This window comes from Scyliorhinus torazame, chromosome 6 (genome assembly GCF_047496885.1).
Source record: "Scyliorhinus torazame isolate Kashiwa2021f chromosome 6, sScyTor2.1, whole genome shotgun sequence".
NCBI lineage: Eukaryota > Metazoa > Chordata > Chondrichthyes > Carcharhiniformes > Scyliorhinidae > Scyliorhinus > Scyliorhinus torazame.
The window spans coordinates 141,591,644-141,614,555 of record NC_092712.1 but is presented as its reverse complement, the minus strand read 5'-3'; the positions used below and the strand labels follow the sequence as shown (position 1 = coordinate 141,614,555).

Genomic DNA, 22,912 nt, shown 5'->3' with positions numbered 1-22,912 from the left:
CCCCCCCCAGTCTCTCTCAAATGGGGACCAGATGGAGCGGCATTCGTGGAGGTCTCTAAGTGGATTGGAAGCCCCCAGCAGCAAGTCCTTTGAGCAGGGTGGTGCTCTGATATGGCTGGTGCCACGTGCAAACCTGGCAATGCCAGCCTTGCACTCTGGCATTCCTTTCAGGGCCTAGGCGATTGGGACGCCATTTAAAATGCATTGCCTGAAACAAGCAACTCTCACTACAACGGGAAATTCCGGTGAGCAGAGCTCCCCATTGCAAAAAGCGGGCCTATGTGCAGCCTCGGCCGCGCATTCCCTGTCCAGGCCCCTTACTCAACGCGTCGAGTTGAATAGCCATGTGTTTTTTGGCACTGCGAGTGCCAGGAAACATGTGGGTAAACACGCTCGATCGGGGACTTTGTTCCCTTTTGGAAAGATCGCGCCCATTGAGTGAGCTGGTGCAAGGTTTGTGATTGAGACCATTCCTGTGTCTAATTTACATCAATGACTTAGATTCATAAATCTAATAAAAAATTGCATAGACTTGTATGTGAAACCAAAATGAAGAGAGACAGTGTATTGGATAAGACATCTTAGAAATTACAGCACATTTACATGGAAAGCATATACATGAGTGGACCGATGGTAGATGAAATGTAATCGTAGACAAATATAAAGTGCAGGTAGAGTAGCTCAAATCAGGCTACCTGGAAATTGATGGTGTCTGAAACCGCTTCTTCTTCGCTGTTAGCAGACTCCTAACTGACACTCTTATGGACTGATCTGATCTCTTCACACATCTTCTCTACTGAGTTGTGCTCCACTCCGTATACTTCACCCGACGCTTATGTCTATGTATTTACATTGTGTATTTTATGTTTATTTTATGTTTGCCCTATGTATTTTCTTTTAATGTATGAAATGATCTGTCTGAACTGTACACAGAACAATACTTTTACACGTGACAATAAACAAACAAATCCGAAAAATCCGAATCCAATTTTTTTCCCCGTGCTCCGAATGGCTGAGCAACCCGTGAACCTACCTGGCCCGACTCGGAAAAATTCAGAGAATTGCTGCATCGTCACAGTGGCTTGCCGAACACTGAGTGGCTTTGCATGCCTGACAATTCGTTTTCTGTGTACAACCCAGGGTATTTTCAACATTGTTTCTGTTTCATTGATTTTTTCTCATTTTAAATGGTGTGTGTTGATGTCGACAAGTGGGGGAGGATGAGTTACCAAATCCAATGCGTGAGAGATTAATTAATATCAGCAGTGCCATGACCATCAGCTAGCCTAAAATGCTTTGCAATCATATCATTTGGTTTTCCTGTGTCACCTATTGACTGAATTAAGGGGTTCCAAGTTTCTCCCCCCCCCCCCCCCCCCCCGCGAAATCCAGCATGGATGGGAGAAAAACTGTTCCATTCATGGCAGGATTGAGAATGAGAGGGCACAGATATAAAGTAATTGGTACAAGAAGCGAAAGTAATGAAGTAAATCTTTTTCACACAGTGAGTGGTTAAGGCCTGGAACGCAGAGAATGTGCTGGAGGCAGGTTCAATTGAAACTTTCTAAAGGAAGTTGGATAGCTATTGGAAAAGGAAGTGCATACCAGGTTATGGGAAAAAGGCGGGAGTACAGCACGTAGTTAATGACTCATTCGGAGACCTGGTGCAAACGCAATGGGCCAATTGGCCTCCTGTGCTGCAACGATTCTTTGGTCTGAAGTCGCTGCTGATGCGCCTTTGCTTTTTGGAGTTCCCGTGTTGCAAGTCCTCCACCCAATGTTGGGTGAAGACCATAGCACTGGGATTAATTCACCTTTTAAGGGCGTCACGGGCCTTCTCGCCACAGACTTAATTGGGGCCATGCCAGGAAAACATTGGTCCCCACCCACATGCCTCCTCACCTGCTACCAAACTCACCACAGGAGGGGGCATTAAATTCTGCCCTCCGTGTCCAAACAATGCAAATCAACAATAAGCACTGCCAATAGAATGTTGACATGTGTAGTGAAATAATAAGAAAGCAAGTCCTGAATAGATCTGCTCGAGCTGTACCGTGCTGTATTCAGATTGCATCTCCAGTATTATGTTGAGTTCTAGTCACCAAGACACAAAGAAAGCATTCAAGTGGTAGATACAGTGAAAAAAATCATGAGAACCATAAGACTAATCGTGAAATAGGATGAGGAGTCAGCCATTCAGCCCCAGGAGTCTGTTAAAGAAACATAGGCCTTGTATGTTGTAAATTTTGTGTCATGTCTTGCCAACCAAAGAAGAGCTATCCAGCCTAATCCTGCTTTCTGTTGTGGTCCTTTCTGCCACTAACTGATCTGAACATCAACTCCATTTACCTCCTTTTGTTCCATATCACTTTTGAGACAATTACCTAATTTTCAAAAATCTACTGAATTCATTCTTGAAAATATTAACTGACAAGCCCCAGTCTTTTTGGAGGAGAGTTCCAGATTTCCTGTACCCTCTTCGTGAAAAATCTGTCTTCTGATTACATTCCAAAATGACACAGCTCTAATTTTAAGCTTGTCCCCCTTGTCAGAAGCAATAGCTTTTCTGCATCTACTTTTATGTTGGCTCAAGACATACGCTGGAGGCTTCCAGTCGTTAACAAAGGGTTTTATTGGTGAAAGGCAAAGGCAGATAAGTAACAGGCATAGAACTCAATATAACAGGCCTGGTCACTTCGGTCTGGGATCCACACTGCCTGGTGTCCTGCCCCTAGGGTGGGGCTCACACACTCCCGCACAATTGGTCTCTAGCCGGTCACATGGTCCGTTGAGCCTGCCCCCTTAAAGTGGTCATGCTACCACATCCATCCCCCCTTAAGTCCCTTATAAGATAATACACTAACGCTATTTACAAAGTTTACAAACATAATAAAAGACAAGAGGGGAAAGAGTCCATCAAAAAGTCAATTGGTCTGGAGATTCGAGTCCTCGTGGACCTCCGCAGCCTGCCCACAGGCGCGGCATCCTTCAAGCCAGTAACATTTCAGGAGGCACTGCCTCAATGACAGGAGAACTGACTTCTCTGGCATCCACAGGTGCAGCTGGCTCAGTGGATTCAGAAGTCCTCAGCTCTCTCTGGTCGCAAACATTTACAGGAGTATCGATAACACCAGTGGAACATATTGACTCCAAACTGGCGTTCACCATTCCCCGACTCCTGAAGTGGTTAACGTACCTTTTGCCAGTCCATCCATTTACACTGACAACGTATGACACAGGCCCTGACTTAGCTACAGTCCATCCAGCTGGCCAACGCGGCTCCGAGGTGGAGTTATGAACTAAAACTGGGTCCCCCATCTGTCGTCCCTCTGCGCAGCCAGCTGACTTCTCTGGGAAGCCTGAATTGCCTCTACCCTCCCCGGCAAATTGGGAGGCACCAGATCCAACCAGGTTCTGAGGCGACAACCCATGAACAGCTCAGCAGGTGTGATCCCCTGTGGTGGTGTGGGGGGTTGAGTTATAAGACAATAAAAAGTTGGCCAATCATTGGCAAAGTGGTTTGTTAGATTATTTCCACATCACATTCTTGAAGGTCTGTATGGCCTTATCGGCCACACCGTTAGACATCAAATAGTACGGGGGTATCCTCGTATGTCGTATGCCATTGGCTTGGACAAAAACATGGAAGTCATCGCATGTAAAAGGGGTGCCATTGTCCGACATGATGGATTCAAAATGTATCTTCTACAATAATTTACCATACCGAGGAAGGATTTGAGCTCGCTAACATTTCTGGGAGCTGGGACCTTCTTCAGGGGAGCAAACCTGTTGCATGAACGTGAAATCCTAGCTATGTCACTTTAGAGGCCAAGAAAGTACATTTTGCGTATTTGAGACCGACCCCCACGTCCTGGACCCTCTTTTTCATTTTTAAAATAAATTTAGAGTACCCAATTCATTTTTTCCAATTAAGGGCAATTTGGCGTGGCCAATCCACCTACTCGGCACATCTTTGGGTTGTGGGGGCGAAACCCACGCAGACACGGGGAGAATGTGCAAACTCCACATGGACAGTGACCCAGAGCCGGGTTCGAACCTGGGACTTCGGCGCCGTGAGGCAGCAGTGCTAATCACTGCACCACCGTGCTTCCCCCGAAACCTTTTTATCACTTCCTCCAGGCTAGACATATGCTGTTCAGGGCTGGTACTAGTGACCAGAATGTTGTTGAGGTAGACTATAATCTTGGGAATTCCTTGGAAGAGATTTTCCCTTGTACATTGGAATAATGATCTGATTTGATTTGACTTATTGTCACATGTACCGAAGTACAGTGAAAAGTATTTTTCTGCGGCCGAGGAATGCACATCTTGTGGATGTTTATTGTGACAAACGTCTGGGATTCCTCGTCCAATTCTAATTTCAGGTATTCATGGCTGAGATCCAATTTGGAGTAGGTGATGCCCACCCTGCCAACTTTCCAGGGTGGTCGTCGATCTGGGGAATCGGGTACCTATCCACCTGCGCAGCCTAATTTATGGTTAGTTTGTAGTCCCCACAAATCCTTATCGAATGAAATGGTTCGAGAACTGGGACTATGGGTGCCGCCGACTTGGAGAACTGACCAAGTCTAATTATGCCCAACTATTCTAATCTTTTAATCACACTCCAACTTTCTGATAAAGCGCATAGGGCACCGGTCTGGCTCCAAAGAACTTGGGCGTTAAATCTGAATTGACATAGATTTTGGCTTTGATGCCTGTGATCTGGCCCAATTCTTTGCGAAAAACATCCTCAAAACCTCCTCAGCCCCCCGCCCTTCCCTTCAGCCATGCTTTGGAGCTTGGTGGTGCCTTTCTCAGCGCACTCTGACGCTTGAGTTATCTCCATCACTTTTTCTAACTTTACGGCCAGGAGTTTCTTCTGGATGTTGAGGTTATGGAACCCACAAACCAGCCAACCGCATAACATGCCACCAAGCACGGTCTGGAACCCGCAGTGCTCAGCGAACTGACTAAGTCAGGCTGTGAAGGCTGAGATGGACTCTTCATGGTCCCTGACCGCAGAGTTAAATTTATTATGATGGAGGATAATCGAGTGTCTTGGATTGAAGTGTACTTTGTCCAGCTTAACTATCTGATCAAAGGTATTGGAGTCGGGTGCTTCCAGGGATGTGAAGCTCGTTTTTAAGTTATATGCTTGGGGCCCGCAAACTCTCATTTTCACTCATGTTTTAATGATTCCCGACTCTCATTGGTGTTTTTTTCCTTTTTCAAGTGCTCCTTCCTTCCCCCCCTCAATTCATGACATATTGTAGGCTGCGATCAAACCTTTTACCTTGTTGCCAATGAGGTGATTCAAAACATACACTGGAGACTTCCAGTCGTTAGCAAACAGGTTTATTGATGAAAATCAAAGGAGTTAAGTGACAGGCACAGAACTCAATATATAACAGGTTTGGTCACTTCGGCTCTGGTGTCCACACTCCCTGGAGTCCTGCTCCCCATTGGCCCCAAGCCAGTCACGTGGTCGGTCAAGCCCTGAAAAGGGTCGTGCGACCACAACTTTGACTCCTCTTTATTCTAATTATTATTATAATCTAATCTTTTAAGCATGGTATCATCTTGCTGAACCTGTGTACTACCTCCTTCAAATCCAAATGTATTCTTGAGGAAGTACAGCACTCAAAACTGAATGGCGTACTCGTGTAAGGTCTGATTAAGGCTCTACACACCCAAGCATAACTTCCTCCCCTTTGCATTCCAATCGCCTTGCAATAAAGACTAAAATTCCCTCAGCCAACTAGAATACTTTTTGTACTTTTACAACTGTGCAAGGCATTGGTGAGGCCGCACCTGGAAGACTGTACAATTTTGGTCCCCTTATTTGAGGAGGGATGTAGTTGCATTGGAGGCAGTTCAGAGAAGGTTCACGAGATTGATTCCAGAGATTAGAGGATTGTCTTATGAAGAGACGAATAGTTTAGGCCTACTCTCTCCCGAGTTTTGAAACCCATCGTACAAGGTACGCCCAGCTTCTGTCGCGACACGACGGACTTCCTACATAAATGCAGCACCCATGGACCAGTTGAACCAGGAACATTCCTCGTCACAATGGACGACTCGGCATCCCCCATGACGACGGCATTGCTGCAACAGCCTCAGTACTCAACACCGACAACTGCCAGTCTCCAGGTGCAATTCTGCAACTCATCCGCTTCATTCTGGATCACAACACCTTCACCTTCGACAACAAGTTCTTCATCCAGACGCACGGAACAGCCATGGGGACCAAATTTGCACCCCAATACGCCAACATCTTCATGCACAAGTTTGAACAAGACCTACTCACCGCACAGGACCTTCAACCGACGTTATACACCAGATACATCGATGACAATTTTTCCTTTGAACCTACGGCGAAGAATCACTGAAATGACTACACAATGACATCAATAAGTTCCATCCAACCATCAGACTCACCATGGACTACTCTCCAAAATCAGTTGCATTCTTGGACACACTCGTCTCCATCAAGGACGGTCATCTCAGCACTTCGCTTTACGTCAAGCCCACGGATAACCTCACGATGCTCCACTTCTCCAGCTTCCACCCTGAACACATTAAAGAAGCCATTCCCTATGGACAAGCTCTCCGTATACACAGGAACTGTTCAGACGAGGAGGAGCGTAACGGACATCTACAGACGTTGAAAGATGCCCTCGTACGAACGGGGTATGGCGCTCGACTCCTCGATCAACAGTCCCAACGCGCCACAGCAAAAAACCGCACCGACCTCAGAAGACAAACATGGGACACAACCGACAGAATACCCTTCGTCGTCCAGTACTTTCCCGGAGCGGAGAAACTACGACATCTTCTTCACAGCCTTCAACACGTCATCGATGAAGATGAACATCTTGCCAAGGTCATCCCCACTCCCCCGCTACTTGCCTTCAAACAACCGCGCAACCTCAAACAAACCATTGTTTGCAGCAAACTACCCAGCCTTCAGAGCAGTGACCACAACACCACAAAACCCTGCCATAGCAATCTCTGCAAGACGTGCCAGATCATCGACATGGATACCACCATTACACGTGAGAACACCACCCACCAGGTACGCGGTACATACTCGTGCGACTCGGCTAACGTTGTCGACCTCATACGCTGCAGGAAAGGATGGCCCGAAGCGTGGATCATTGGCGAGACCATGCAGACGCTGCGACAACGAATGAACGGACATTGCGCGACAATCACCAGGCAGGAATGTTCCCTTCCAGTCGGGGAACACTTCAGCAGTCAAGGGCATTCAGCCTCTGATCTCCGGTTAAGCGTTCTCCAAGGCGGCCTTCAGGACCCGCGACAACGCAGAATCGCCGAGCAGAAACTTATAGCCAAGTTCCGCACACATGAGTGCGGCCTCAACCGGGACCTGGGATTCATGTTGCATTACATTCATCCCCCACCATCTGGCCTGCGAAATCCTACCAACTGTCCTGGCTTGACACAATTCACACCTCTTTAACCTGGGGTTTCCTCATCTCTGGATCTGTAAAGATTTAATCACCTGCGTATTCCAAGCATTGTCTGGCATCTTTGAATCTGCCTATATATATATGTTTCTGGAACATACCTCTTCATTCACCTGAGGAAGGAGCAGCTCTCCGAAAGCTAGTGATATCGAAACAAACCTGTTGGACTTTAACCTGGTGTTGTAAAACTTCTTACTGAGTTTAGAAGAATGAGAGGAGATCTAATTGAGGAAGGTAAGATGATAACAGGTATAGACAAAGTAGCAGTGGAGCGGATGCTTCCTCTTGTGGAGCAATCAAGCACGCGAGGTCATAGTTTTAGGATAAGGGGTAGAAGATTTAAAACACAGATGAGGAGAAATTACTTCTCTTAACGGGTGGCGAATCTGTGGAATTCACTACCCCAGAGTGTGGTGGATGCCGGGACATTAAGTAAATTAAAGGAGAAGATGGACTGATTTTTAATTCATAATAGGTTGAAGGGTTATGGAGAACAGGCAGGAAAGTGGAGTTGAGGCTGAGAGGCGATCAGCCATAATCATATTGAAAGACAGAGCAAGCTCAAGGGGCTGAATTGCCCACTCCTCCTTGTTCTTATATACATGTGCATCTCCGTTTACTGATTATGTACGTGGACTACCCAAACCCTTTGCACTTCCAAGTTCCTTCTCTCTTCCTGTAACAAAAATATTTTGATTGGCCTTTCTTGGACCTGACATGGATTGCCTCACACCTGCTCAGACTGAATTCTTAGCCACCATATTTGTGTCTGTACCTCCCTTTGAAACTGTTTCTTAAGCTGGTTGCATGGCCTATCTTATCTGGAGGGATTGTCGTCTTACTCGGGTAGTTATTTCAAACTGGTTTATTACCACTATATATATGTCATTATATATATATTATATATAAATATATAGTTATGAACAATGTATGAACACCGGGCAGCACGGTAGCATTGTGGATAGCACAATTGCTTCACAGCTCCAGGGTCCGAGGTTCGATTCCGGCTTGGGTCACTGTCTGTGCAGAGTCTGCACATTATCCCCGTGTGTGCGTGGGTTTCCTCCGGGTGCTCCGGTTTCCTCCCACAGTCCAAAGATGTGCAGGTTAGGTGGATTGGCCGTGATAAATTGCCCTTAGTGTCCAAAATTGCCCTTAGTGTTGGGTGGGGTTACTGGGTTATGGGGATAGGGTGGAGGTGTTGACCTTGGGTCGGGTGCTCTTTCCAAGAGCCGGTGCAGACTGGATGGGCCGAATGGCCTCCTTCTGCACTGTAAATTCTATGATAATGTATAATTTTAAGTTGAATTTGTGCGTATGTATGTACACTAAAGAAGGTACAAATGGTTTCATTTCATTTAAGTTTTTTTATGAGTCTTGGTGCCTCGGTGTCTGGACAGACTTGTGAGTAAAATTTCAGGTTCTTTTGGGCTTATTTGTATATATTCATTTTAATGAGGTTTTACAACCCCTGAGGTGAAAAAGATGGGTGAAAATGGTTTTAAAGTTCAGTGATTCTGGAAAACACAGTAAAAGAGCTTCACTGTTGCCACTGCCTCAAGAGGACATTGTTGGCGACTAGTCCAATAACTTGAAAGGAATTAACCAACCTGATGCTCCTGCCCTTCGGCGTGGAGACCCAATTGTTGTTTCTTCCATAACTCCTATTTTTGGCCTCTTTGCGGCCCCTCGAGACCTTCAAATGGGCAGGAAAAGTGACTGTTGGATGGGTGCTGACATTGCCACCGTTTGCTGCCTCCTGAGGTATTCTTAATTCTACCACGTTTTCTTGCACTTTCTCACCATGGTATCCTCTCAATGGCACCAACCCTTCGTTAGATTGGTGTCGCCACCACTGCTACCATGTAAGATAGGTTACAGAATACTTGTGCCGCTTATGAGTACAGATTGTTCCACCTTTACCCAGAGTGTCAAGCACATGACTGTTGATGTCACTGTTACATGATGATCTACCTCACTAACTCATTTACATAACTATTCTATCAACTCCTCGTACTACAGTAACTTCCTTTTCCCATCTTCAAATTTAGATATGCAACACTTTTTTTTCTTCATGAAAGTCATTGATTATGCATGGCAAAAAAGCAGTACAGATCCCTCGGGAGTACAACTTGTTACACGCTGACAGTCAGAACACATTCCCTTTATTCCAAGTCTGGCCTCTTACCACTCAACCAGTTATCTGCCAATATCAAGCTTTTATAGTTATGAAGTTCGATTCCGACCTCTGGTGACTGTGTGGAGTTTGCACATTCCCCCCATGTCTGCGTGGGTTTCCTCCGGGTGCTCCTGTTTCCTCCCACAGTCCAAAGATGTGCAGGTTAGATGGATTGGCCAAGATAAATTGCCCCTAAGTGTCCAACGGTTGGGTGGGGTTATGAGGATAAGGTCTAGGTAGGGTGGTCTTTCGAAGGTTTGGTGCAGACTGGATGGGCCGAATGATCTCTTTCTCACTGTAGGGATTCTATGATTCTAAAGAAATGTGGACTTCGCAACCTTGCAAAGAAGCACCAGGAAAGTGAACTTGAGAGTTATGTAAGATTCAGAAAATGGGGAAGGTATATTTGGAAAGACGAGGTTCACAAGTTCTAACTAATGAAAGGCCAAATGTAGGATAGATACTTCCCCATTCAGAGTGTTATCAATAAGAATAATGGATTTCTAGGTATAATAATGAAGTCAAAAGGCCTGGAATCATTCAAGGAGCAATTAAATGCCACAATTGAAAGACAGTAGCATGTTTTGGATAGATTGACTAAGTTGAAATGAAATGAAATGAAAATCGCTTATTGTCACAAGTAGACTTCAATTAAGTTACTGTGAAAAGCCCCTAGTCGCCACATTCCGGCGCCTGTTCGGGGAGGCTGGTACGGGAATTGAACCGTGCTGCTGGCCTGTCTTGGTCTGTTTTAAAAGCCAGCGATTTAGCCCAGTGTGCTAAACCAGCCCCAGTTAGGCTGAATGGTCAGTGATCTTGTGAGTGAACCATTGAAAGCTTTTGAACTCAATCATTCATGCAACTTGCATTGATCTTTTTTAACTCACAACTGCTTTTATATTCCAAATTACTGTTTTATTTTAAATGTATTCCACAGTCACTTTATGTACCTTTTTATTGCTTTTAATCTATTTTAATAACTACATTTAATTTTCTGCTTTTTTACCAATGGATATTGAATGCAAATCATTCATGCTACTATTTAAATGCCCTATTTATGCATTTTGAGCCTTTCTGCAGAATTGACATTATTGTTGGGTTTATTAATTCATCCTTCGTATTCAGCATAACAAAAGTAGATTCTTTATTTTAGTAATATTTTTGAAGTAAATTTGTTTTGTGTCTTCAAAGTTTCACTTTTCCAAATTGTACTTTTGTTCTGGTCATTATTGCTCAATAGCCTGAAATTCAATATACTTGGTCAGAGAATGTAATTCCACTACTCCTTGTTTGTGGACATGATCCTAATTATTTAAAATGCAAGTCTGGATGTGAATTACTCAAACAAGAATGTGCGCAATTTGGATCAAAAAGATATATCTCATAAACAGCAGTTCTGGTTCTGCTCCCTCACATTCACTGGATTATGCCATCTCAAATTGTGTGACATCACCTGATTGTGGGGGCTAAGCTCTTTGCAGCTGGGGTGTTGAGAGTTAGGGAGGAGCCAGAATCAACACTCTTATTTTTGACATCTCTGAATAATCCTACTATGGAAGTTCCTACTGACTGGCACACTATCTCTTTTGAAATCGTGCCGTGCTGCCCATGCTCATTCAGCTTTGTAATCAGACTGTTCTCAAGCAACTCAATGACCTGCTGTTCATGCTATCCAGATCCTCTGGATTATTAAATTAATTTCACTGCATGAGTAGCTACTGAACTCTTGGTGGGATTTAACCCTGGATAGCTTCGGAATCACTGCATTATATCTCTTCAAATTGACGTTCGATGAATTGAAGTTACTATTGGTAGAATGTGTGTACATGTAATGTACTGTCATTGACAGAGACCTTATCATTCAGTCAAACCAGACTATTTAATCTTTTGTTTTTCCCATTAATATTGAACTTAGTTTTTAACTATGTTTAGTTATTCCTCCTTTCCTCCCCTCTTTCTGCAAACACTTAAATGTTGAAGTCACCAAAGAAATGGTCAGTGTTTCATTTAAATTATTGCATTATTTCTCTCTTCTGTGTGCAGGAGTGTGGAATCAGGCAACATTATGGAGGAGGGTTATGAGCTTGATCTGACTTACATTACTGAGCGCATCATTGCTGTATCTTTCCCTGCCGGCTGTTCAGAAGAGACGTATTTCCATAATCTACAGGATGTAACGCGGATGCTGAAATCCAAACATGGAGATAATTATTTGGTAAGATATGTAAAGAACTGATTTAGAGGAACTCGCACCAAGAATTTTGTTGGGGGCTCTCTAGATTGGCCAACACAACTTGAATGTAAGATAGCCAGAGAGCGTGTTTGTGCATCTATCTACTGCTATTCTACCCATGAAGTAATTACAGTCAATTGGAAAAGCCCTGAAGCAAGTCTTGTTGTGTGTGGATGTTTCAATTGCTCTGACATTATTATTATATTGCCACTTATGGTGCAGTGAGGTCATGGAGTGTTGCATTATTTATTTCTCTTTTTCTTTACATGGGAAATGTGTAAACCTCACCAGAATATCTTGCAGGAACATTTTAAGACTGTTGATGAATTATTTGCCATTGATTTCAACTGCCCCTCTTTACACCATTTTCAGCAATCTTCAGTGTCTACAAATTTTGATGGGGAAGTGGCCAAAAGACTACACAATGTGTTACTTTGTTAGAAGGTTCTTGAACTTTTATTCTGCTGTTCTATTTTTTTGAAAAAGTTTGTAATTCATGGGAGAAATGGAATATTGATATGACTATAAAAGGGGTCATGGAGTGGTCATTAAAAACAGTGCCACGTTATAAGTGGTTAATTTTTTCCTCTGAAGAATGTTGATAGATGGGAAAGCCAGAGTCTACTGAAAGGTCCGCATTGACTCAGTGTGTATGATTCGTAGAAAATGGAGACGGTGGTGGAGTGGCTCATGGATAGGAGCTAAACATTGAGTTAAATGATGAAATACTGAATTTTAACTGAAATATATGACTGAATGAATTCTAAGCCAACGGGGATATGGAAAATGTTGTAATTTTCATTAGTGAACAGGTTTAGACAGGTTTGGTATTTGTAATGAAGGAGATTGGATCACCACATATGAAGGATGTATTCATAGCAAGCTTTGCCAGATATGTCCACATTCAGTGAACAAATTGAAAAAAATGCCCATCAGAGCATTATGCAATATAGAGTTACCCATTAAAATAATTGCAAGGAGGTATTGCTGTGCGTGACTCAAGCATTACTTATGGAAATGTGACTAAAGCAGACGACAGGAAATGAACCTGACAAAAAAATATTGAAGAATTTTAATGCACTAGTTGACCTCTTACGATGTGGTACTTGATAGATTGGAGAATATGGTCATCCTCGTTCTCCTGTGATGTTTTTTGAGTTGATGTTTCTCTTTGTGTCTCCTCTTTAACATGCTGCCTCATTCTCTTCCCCCAACCCCTGCCACCAGATTTTCTGTGCCCCCCCCCTCCTCCCCTCGCAAGACTCCTTGAATAGGGGGGCCCCTCCAGAGACTCCCTGAATAGACAGACACCCCAGAGACTCCCTGAATAGACAGACACCCCAGAGACTCCCTGAATAGACAGACACCCCAGAGACTCCCTGAATAGACAGACACCCCAGAGACTCCCTGATTAGGCGGACACCCCAGAGACTCCCTGAATAGGCGGACACCCCAGAGACCCCACAGAAAAGAGCAGTCCAGTCAGGGGCAGTGAACAGAAATACTATTGTAACACTCACCTGGACATGCCGCTGCTGGCTCAGACTGAGGAAGCACGTGTGTCAATTCCTGGAAAGAGAAAAAAAACCTCAGGTTTTTGAGCTACAAACTATTCATACATTTTCTTTAGTGGGCTGTGATTGACAGCTTCCACAAATACAGCCTTGCTCCATTCATTTTTTCATGGTCAGTAACACTAAACAAAGGACAAAGAAAAGTACAGCACAGGAACAGGCCCTTCGTCCCTCCAGGCCCGTGCCGACCATGCTGCCCGACTAACTACAATCTTCTACACTTCCTGGGTCCGTATCCCTCTATTCCCATCCTATTCATGTATTTGGCAAGATGCCCCTTAAATGTCACTATCGTCCCTGCTTCCACCACCTCCTCCGGCAGCGAGTTCCAGGCACCCACTACCCTCTGTGTAAAAAAAACTTGCCTCGTACATCTACTCTGTACCTTGCCCCTCGCACCTTAAACCTATGCTCCCTAGTAATTGACCCCTTTACCCTGGGGAAAAGCCTCTTACTATCCACTCTGTCTATGCCCCTCATAATTTTGTAGACCTCTATCAGGTCGCCCCTCAACCTCCGTTGTTTCAGTGAGGACAAACTGAGTTTATTCAACCGCTCCTCATAGCTAATGCCCTCCATACCAGGCAACATCCTGGTAAATGTCTTCTGCACCCTCTCTAAAGCCTCCACATCCTTCTGGTCGTGTGGCGACCAGAATTGAACATTATACTCCAAGAATTGAACACTATACTCCAAGTGTGGCCTAACTAAGGTTCTATACAGCTGCAACATGACTTGCCAATTCTTATACTCAATGCCCCTGGCAATGAAGGCAAGCATGCCGTATGTCTTCTTGACTACCTTCTCCACCTGTGTTGCCCCTTTCAGTGTCCTGTGGACCTGTACACCTAGATCTCTCTGACTTTCAGTACTCTTGAGGGTTCTACCATTCACTGTATATTCCCTACCTGCATTAGACCTTCCAAAATGCATTACCTCACATTTGTCCGGATTAAACTCCATCCGAAATGAAATGTAATGAAAAGCGCTTATTGTCATGAGTAGGCTTCAAATGAAGTTACTGTGAAAAGCCCCTCGAGATCTGCCATCTCTCCGCCCAAGTCTCCAAATGATCTAAATCCTGCTGTATCCTCTGACAGTCCTCATCGCTATCCACAATTCCACCAACCTTTGTGACGTCTGCAAACTTACTAATCATAGAATTTACAGTGCAGAAGGAGACCATTCGGCCCATCGAGTCTGCACCGGCTCTTGGAAAGAGCACCCTACCCAAGGTCAACACCTCCACCCTATCCCCATAACCCAGCAACCCCACCCAACACTAAGGACAATTTTGGACACTAAGGTCAATTTATCAAGGCCAATCCGCCTAACCTGCACATCTTTGTCTGTGGGAGGAAACCGGAGCACCCGGAGGAAACCCACGCACACACGGGGAGGATGTGCAGACTCCGCACAGACAGTGACCCAAGCCGGAATCGAACCTGGGACCCTGGAGCTGTGAAGCAATTGTGCTATCCACAATGCTACCGTGCTGCCCAATCAGACTAGTTACATTTTCCGCCAAATCATTTATATATACTACGAACAGCAAAGGTCCCAGCACTGATCCCTGCGGAACACCACTAGTCACAGCCCTCCAATTAGAAAAGCACCCTTCCATTGCTACTCTCTGCCTTCTATGGCCCAGCCAGTTCTGTATCCACCTGAAGTGCTGTAACCACAATGTTTACAAATAATAACCACTTCAAAGAGAGTTAAGTGCATTTCAATCAATGAAATGATTTTGAAGTGCCCTGCTGGTCATTGATAGCAATTAACATAATATGGGCGATCTCCCTATTTCGGGGGCCTCTGAGTGGGCTCTCCCTATTTAGGGGGTTATGTGGGGAGGAGGGTCTCTCTATTTAGGGGATCTCTGCAGGGGTCACTTTATTTAGGGGGTCGTGGGACAGGCAGGTGGGGGTGGCATTTGTGGGGACGGGGGTGTGAAGTGTGGCCCTCGGGTGGACTTTGGAGGCAACTCCCTTTTGGGGCTACCTCCTTCGCCAATGGTCAGGTCCATCACGTCAGAGCCACGCTGGTAAATGCCAGTAGTGATCCTCAGCCACATAGTTCCAGGCCCAGAGGATCAGAGAATCAGGAGAGTCCGGAATACCTAGTGCCTGGCCCATTAAGCGGTTAAAATGGATCATTAAGATCCATTTGCATCCTCCTGCTGGCGCGCAGGAGTGAACCCTGATCCCATCACCAGCGAGGGGGACCGGAGCATAGCAAACTGGCTCTGATCCCGATTTAAATCCATTACTCCACCGCATTGGGAACCCCACTACCAGCAGCGGATAGCAGAGAACAGCAGAGAATCCAGGCTAAGATTTTAATATTCTTTAGCTTTCGGTTAAGGTGACTGAATTTGGGTATAAGTAAATTATTATTAGATGACAGCATGCTGCTTCTGCTTGGCTGTATGTTTATGAAGTAAATATTGGGTTTGTTTGGTGTCTGTATCAGTGGATTACTTGGCAAATATTGTGGGTGACAAATGCCTAGGTTGACCATTCCACCAGGAAGGAAGGTTCTCATCATTATGATAATGTTCCTAATATTCTCCAAATATTACAAATTAAATTAATAAATCGGAAAGATGACCTTTGACCACAACCCTGTTTTTATTTGTTGTGAGTAATAACTTTTAATCTTTCCCTGCTGCCTCACAAAGCCGAGGTCCCAGGTTCGATCCCGACTCTGGGTCACTGTCTGTGTGGAGTTTGCATGGGTTTCGCCTCCACAACCCAAAGATGTGCAGGGTAGGGGGATTGGCCACGCTAAATTGTCCCTTAATTGGAAAAAATGAATTGGGTACTCTAAATATTTTTAAAAATCTTTCCCATGTCCACAGTTTGAGTTCAAAGTATTTCACCCAGATGAGTAGTTCAGATTCTCTCATCCATTTCTACTTCACTGGGTGGCGAGTCAGTTTGGGCTCATAGAGCACTCTGAAAGCATCAAATCTGAAACAAAATCCCAGAATCCTGCATGCTTGACCAATCTCAGACACATAACTTTCATGATCTGTCAGAACTTAAAAACGTTCAGTGTTTTGAAATTGAAGAACCAAAATCCACTGACACAACCGTGGTAATGACACTGGGATAGGAATGACTGTGCTCTTCAGTCTTTACTCATGTTGAAACACTCGGAGTCAGGAGGAGTGCTGTGAAAATAAGTCAGCAGCAATGAGGGTGGTAGACATGGGGCGTCATTCTCCGACCCCCCGCCGGGTCGGAGAATGGCCGTTGGCCGCCGTTAATCCCGCCCCCGCCCCCGCCGAAGTCTCCGAAGGGAGAAAAGTCAGCGGGGCGTTAATGGCGCCGCTGCCGCGGAGAATGTCACGGGTCTGCGCAAGGCAGCCGATTTTCGGCCTGCCGATATTCTCCCTTCCGGATGGGCCGAAGTCCCGTCGACGTGATGACCGTTCACGTCGACGTGAATCAAACCTCCTTTTCATCGGCGTGACCCGGTGCTCCAGGCTCACGCCGACCAGCGAGGAGGTGAGTGACGGCCTGGGGGGTTGGCTCTGGGCAGCAAATGGCGTGGCCGCAGACTGATTGCGTGAGGAGAGGTGTGTCTCGGCATGTGTGTGTGTGTGTGCGGCGGGGGGGGGGGGCTGGTTAGAGTAGGCTGGGCTCCGGGGGAGTGCCGGGAGGGGGTCCGTGCTGGGGTGGAGGTTGGAGGTTGGAGGGGGTCCGTGCCGGGGTGGAGGTTGGGGGTTGGAGGGGGTCCGTGCCGGGGTGGAGGTTGGGGGGGGGGGTCCGTGCTGGGGTGGAGGTTGGGGAGGGGGTCCGTGCTGGGGTGGAGGTTGGGGGTTGGAGGGGGTCCGTGCTGGGGTGGAGGTTGGGGGTTGGAGGGGGTCCGTGCCGGGGTGGAGGTTGGGGGGGGGTCCGTGCTGGGGTGGAGGTTGGGGAGGGGGTCCGTGCTGGGGTGGAGGTTGGGGGTTGGAGGGGGTCCGTGCTGGGGTGCAGGTTGGGGGTTGGAGGGGGTCCGTGCCGGGGTGGAGGTTGGGGGGGGGGGGTCCGTGCTGGGGTGGAGGTTGGGGAGGGGGTCCGTGCTGGTGTGGAGGTTGGGGAGGGGGTCCGTGCTGGGGTGGAGGTTGGGGGTTGGAGGGGGTCCGTGCCGGGGTGGAGGTTGAGGGGGGGGGTCCGTGCTGGGGTGGAGGTTGGGGAGGGGGTCCGTGCTGGGGTGGAGGTTGGGGGTTGGAGGGGGTCCGTGCTGGGGTGGAAGTTGGGGGTTGGAGGGGGTCCGTGCCGGGGTGGAGGTTGGGGGGGGGGGTCCGTGCTGGGGTGGAGGTTGGGGAGGGGGTCCGTGCCGGGGTGGAGGTTGGGGAGGGGGTCCGTGCTGGGGTGGAGGTTGGGGAGGGGGTCCGTGCCGAGGAGGGTGATGGGAGGGCAAATGAGTTGGTCCACCTGGCCAGGTGCCAGCCTCCAACAGTTGGACCCATGCGGTCCATGCCACCTGGCTGGGGGGAGGAGGGGATATGGGCAATGATGACATGTCGTTGTTCCTCTCCCCTCCCACCAGGCCGTCATGTTTTCAGATCATCCAGCGATGTTGGCCGCCGTGGTGGCAGCCGCTCATGTCTATGTTGCCCTGGATGAGGAGGAGGAGGAGGAGCGTGCCAGAGAGGCGGCGCAGGCTGCCGCAGAGGGGCAGGCGGCAGCCGCCCAGGCTGGAGGGACACCTGACCGACAGGACGAGGAGGGGGAGGAGGACGTCGCGGCCCCACGGCAACGGAGGCACCCGAGGGTGCCCCGTGTGTACCGGCCCCGCCAGTCATACCAGGACCTTACGGACCGGGAATGCAGGAGGAGACTCCGGATGAGCCGGGAAACCGTGGCACACATCTGCCACCTGCTGGCACACCTGTCACCGCGTGGCACTGGCGGGGGACACCCTCTCCCCGTGTCCGTCAAGGTTACGGTGGCCCTGAACTTTTATGCAACGGGGTCATTCCAGGCACCGAGTGGGGACCTGTCCGGCATATCGCAGACATCGGTGCACCGGTGCATCCGGGCAGTGACAGATGCCCTTTATGCCATGGCGCACCGCTACATCCGCTTCCCCGTGGACCGGGCCAGCCAAGATGCCCGGGCCGTGGGCTTCTCTGCCGTGGCCGGGTTCCCCATGGTCCAGGGCGCGATCGATGGGATGCACGTCGCCGTGCGGCCACCTGCAGATAACAGGGCCGTGTTCACTAATAGGAAGGGGACCTATTCGATGAACGTACAGGTGGTCTGCGACCACCGCATGATGATCCTGCACGTCTGCGCCCGTCACCCAGGCAGTGTACACGACTCATTCGTGTTGTCGCGGTCATCCATCCCCGGCATGTACGAGGGACGCCATCCCCGGCTGAGGGGCTGGTTGCTGGGCGACAGGGGCTACCCATTGCGATCGTGGCTGATGACGCCTATACGGAGGCCACGCAATGAGGCGGAGAACCGCTACAATGATGCCCATGTAGCGACGAGGGGAGTGATCGAGAGGTGCTTTGGCGTGCTGAAGATGCGTTTCAGGTGCCTGGACCTCTCTGGGGCGCCCTCCAGTATCGGTCAGATAGGGTCGGCCGCATCATTGTGGTGTGCTGCGTCCTGCACAACATAGCCCAGCAGAGGGGCGATGTGCCGCAGGCAGAGGAGGGCGGAGTGGAGGAGCAGCAGGAAGAGGCCCAGTCCTCCCCAGATGAGGGGGATGGGGGCAATGGTCAGGGCAGACGGGGTAGACACAGGCGGGTGGCTGTCCACCGTTACCGGCTGGCCCAGCGGGCACGGGACAGACTGATAGCCGCCCGCTTCACTGACTGGATGGGCGTGGGAATCGGGTAGTATGGCCACAGACCGCACACCATGGCAACAGCCGACCACCCACACCCCCCACCATCCACCCACCCAGCATCCTCACCCCCCTCCCCAACCCCACCCACCCCACCCACATGCACACCACCACCCCCCCCCCCCCCCCCCCTCCCATTGCCGATCCACCGGCGGCACAACGGGCCGGGCTCACACAGTTGCGGGTGGACGCGTGTCTATCGCAGGCCATGGAGGATGATGACAACCCGCCCTGCGATGAGCTCCTGGCTCTACATCGTTGGACTATGTCTGACCCATAGCCACAGTACCACCATCCACCCGGACCATCCCTGCATGCGGCTGTGACACTGCAGCGCACGGTCCCGTCCTCTGCCCGGGGGATGTTGATGGCGGCCCAGGGGGAAGGGGGCAGACTCACCTGGGGCTGAGGTAAGACCACCCCTCACACACACACTTGCGCTAAACATACATGACACGCCCGCACACTTTGGACAGAGCACAAAGGCAGCTTCGATAGGTGTAACATTGACTTTAATAACCAAAGGAGTTCATGCACGTGCCCTAGCCCCTAAAACTCATCTGTGCCCTGCACCCGTGCCAACTTACTCAGTGTCTAATTGTTTGGCCTTACGGGCCCTTTGACTACGTCTACGTGGTTCCCCAGACGGTACAGCAGAACTGGAGGTGGACTCCTGTGATTCCTGCCCTCTGACACTGGATCCCTTTGGCGGCCGTTTCCTGGGGCGTCCTGGCCTAGATGGGCCAGGCTGCGGCCCGGGCGACTGGGATGGCGAGCTGCCAGCCTGTCCTGCCCGTTGCCCACCCGATGCACCTGGGACGGAAGGGGGGGAGTCCGAGGTGTCGCAGTGTACCGGGACCTCCCCTACAGAGGGAGCCGGGACGGACCACACCACCACCTCCTCCCTCGGGGTGCCCGATGGCCCCCAGGCCTCTACATGGGTGGGGGATGCAAACGGACTGGCCATCCGACGCCCCCCCCGACATCTGGCGCTGCCAGTCCTGGAGGCCCGTGCTGGTATCGACAGGGGTCTGCAGGTTTGCAGCCATGGAGCCCAGGGTGTTGTCAAACCCTGTCTGTGACAGTGCGACGCCAGCTCGCACATGGCCACTGGCGCCGATGCCCTCAGCGATGGCCTGTTGAGACTTGGCCATGGCCTGCAGAGACTGGGCCATGGCCTGCAGAGACTGGGCTATGGCCTGCTGAGACTGGGCCATGGCCTGCTGAGACTGGGCTATGGCGTTGAGCGCCTCTGCCATCTGGCACTGGCTCATGGCCTCCTGTGAGAGGGCAGCCATTTCCTGGGCCACAGACGCCGCCTGCACGGAAGGCCCCAGGCCTGCAAACCGTTCCCCATGTCTGACACCGTCGCAACCATTGCCTCCACCGCGGACGCCACCCGTGCGGTGTCAGCCTGGGTGGCACGCATGACCGGGACCACTCCCAGCTCCTGGACGCGGGTGGACTCCTCCACCTGCGACCGCAGCCGCCGCAAGCCACCCGTCACTCGACTCCGGGTCGGTGGTTGCATCGGATCTATGTGTGGGTGTGGTAACTGCAGGAACCCGGGATCCATCTGGGCGGCGGATGTTCGCTTGGCCTGGGCTGCCCTCCGACCGCCCGGTCCCTCTGCTGCTCCTACCTCCACCTGCTGTACCGGGACGGCTGTGTTGTGCGCACCAGTGAGTGTACCAGACGCCTCATCACTAAAGTGCCCAACCGTGGTGAGTGTTTCTGCGATGGTGGAGGGTGTTGGTGACAGCAGTGGCATTGTGTCGTGCTCTGCGTCCCACTCTGACTCCATGGCACTTTGGGGTGGGGGTTCGTCTCCACCCATCCACTCTGAGTCACTGTCCGGTATTTCGTCTTCCCGGGTAGTGCTGTCCCGGGTAGTGCTGTCCCGGGTAGTGCTGTCCCGGGTAGTGCTGTCCCGGGTAGTGCTGTCCCGGGTAGTGCTGTCCCGGGTAGGGGTGTCCCGGGTAGGGGTGTCCCGGATAGTGGTGTCCCGGATAGTGGTGTCCTGGGTAGTGGTGTCCTGGCTCGGATGTGACGGGGGCCTGTGGCTGCCCCCCTCATCGCTGGGTTGTCGCTCCCGCACGTGACAGGGGTGTTGTCTTCCTGTTGCTCCAGGTCTCTCCGTCTCCCGTGGTGTGCGAGGGGCATCCTGCGGGCGTCGCATGCTGGAGGGTCCGGGTCTCTCCGTCTCCCGTGGTCTCCGAGGGGCATCTTGCGGGCGTCGCATGCTGGAGGGTCCGGGTCTCTCCGCCTCCCGTGGTCTCCGAGGGGCATCCTGCGGGCGTCGCATGCTGGAGGGTCCGGGTCTCTCCGTCTCCCGTGGTCTCCGGGGGGCATCCTGCGGGCGTCGCATGCTGGAGGGTCCGGGTCTCTCCGTCTCCTGTGGTCTCCGAGGGGCATCCTGCGGGCGGTGTGCATCTGCGGGGATGGGTGCCTGGACGTTTGGTCCTGCGATACACAATGAAGCATGCATGGTTAGACATCAGGCAGTGATCAGGTGATATGGGGGAGGGAGATATAGGGGAGGGGGGATATGGGGACGGGCTGTCGGTGGCTCACTTGCTGGTGGGCCCCCGACCTCTGCATCAGCAACCTCCCGGTCCTCAGGTCCGCCAGCCAGTTCCAGGGCCCTTTCCTCATGTACGGTCAGTGGCCTCTCATCAGCGGGCCCTCCTCCAGTCCTCACATGCTCCCTATTGTTGTGTGCGCGCTTCTCCTGTGGGGGGGGGGGGGGGGGGCGGGTGGTGGCAGGGGTAAAAGGCAACAGTGTTAGGCAGGTATATGAATGCACGCCATCGGTTGCGCGTGCATTGCAGAGGTTAAGGTTAGGGCTGGATTCACTTGGGGATATGGGGGAGGGGGGATATGGGGGAGGGGGGATATGGGGGAGGGGGGATATGGGGGAGGGGGGATGTGGGGGAGGGGGGATGTGGGGGAGGGGGGATGTGGGGGAGGGGGGATGTGGGGGAGGGGGGATGTGGGGCAGGGGGAGATATGGGGGAGGGGGGATATGGGGAGGGGGGATATGGGGAGGCTCACCCTGCCTGCTCTGACGAGGTTGTTCACCTTCTTGTGGCACAGGGTGCCTGTCTGTGGTGTCAGGGCCACAGCGGTGACGGCCTCTGCCACTTCCCTCCACAGACGCCGGCTGTGGCGTGGGGCAACTCTGCGGCCGTGCCCGGGATACAGGGCGTCCCTCCTCTGCTCCACCGCGTCCAGGAGCGCCTCCACATCGCGTGACTCGAACCTCGGGGCTGAGCGACGGCCAGCCATCCAGTCGGGTGTTCCGGGTGGGGGGGAGCTGCGCGGCCTTATGAGCCGTCACGCCGTGCAGCGCGTATGACGCTGCACGGTGTGAACCACTGCGCAAGCGCGGATCCCGTTACATCGCTGCTAGCCCATTTCGGGCCGGAGACTATCGTCCCATTTTTATGACGTGACGCAAGTGGGATTTGCGCCGTTTTTTGCGCCGATCGGCGGACTTTCCGCCGATAACGGAGAATTTTGCCCATGGTGTGGGATAAAATTGGGTTAAAGAGGAAGAATTGCATTTCTATGGACCTCAGGA

The 22,912-nt window shown here is 50.3% G+C and overlaps 1 protein-coding gene across 5 annotated transcripts in view; it reads left to right on the top strand.

The window, feature by feature from the left end:
- The window catches only part of LOC140425043 (tensin-3-like), a 666,087-nt gene that overhangs the window by 397,820 nt on the left and 245,355 nt on the right, over window positions 1–22,912 (top strand). For all 5 annotated transcript variants that reach the window (XM_072508833.1, XM_072508834.1, XM_072508832.1 and 2 more), the window contains one exon: window positions 11,716–11,887. In XM_072508833.1, coding sequence (XP_072364934.1) covers window positions 11,716–11,887 — 172 coding nt within the window. The remainder of the gene's footprint in view (window positions 1–11,715; window positions 11,888–22,912) is intronic.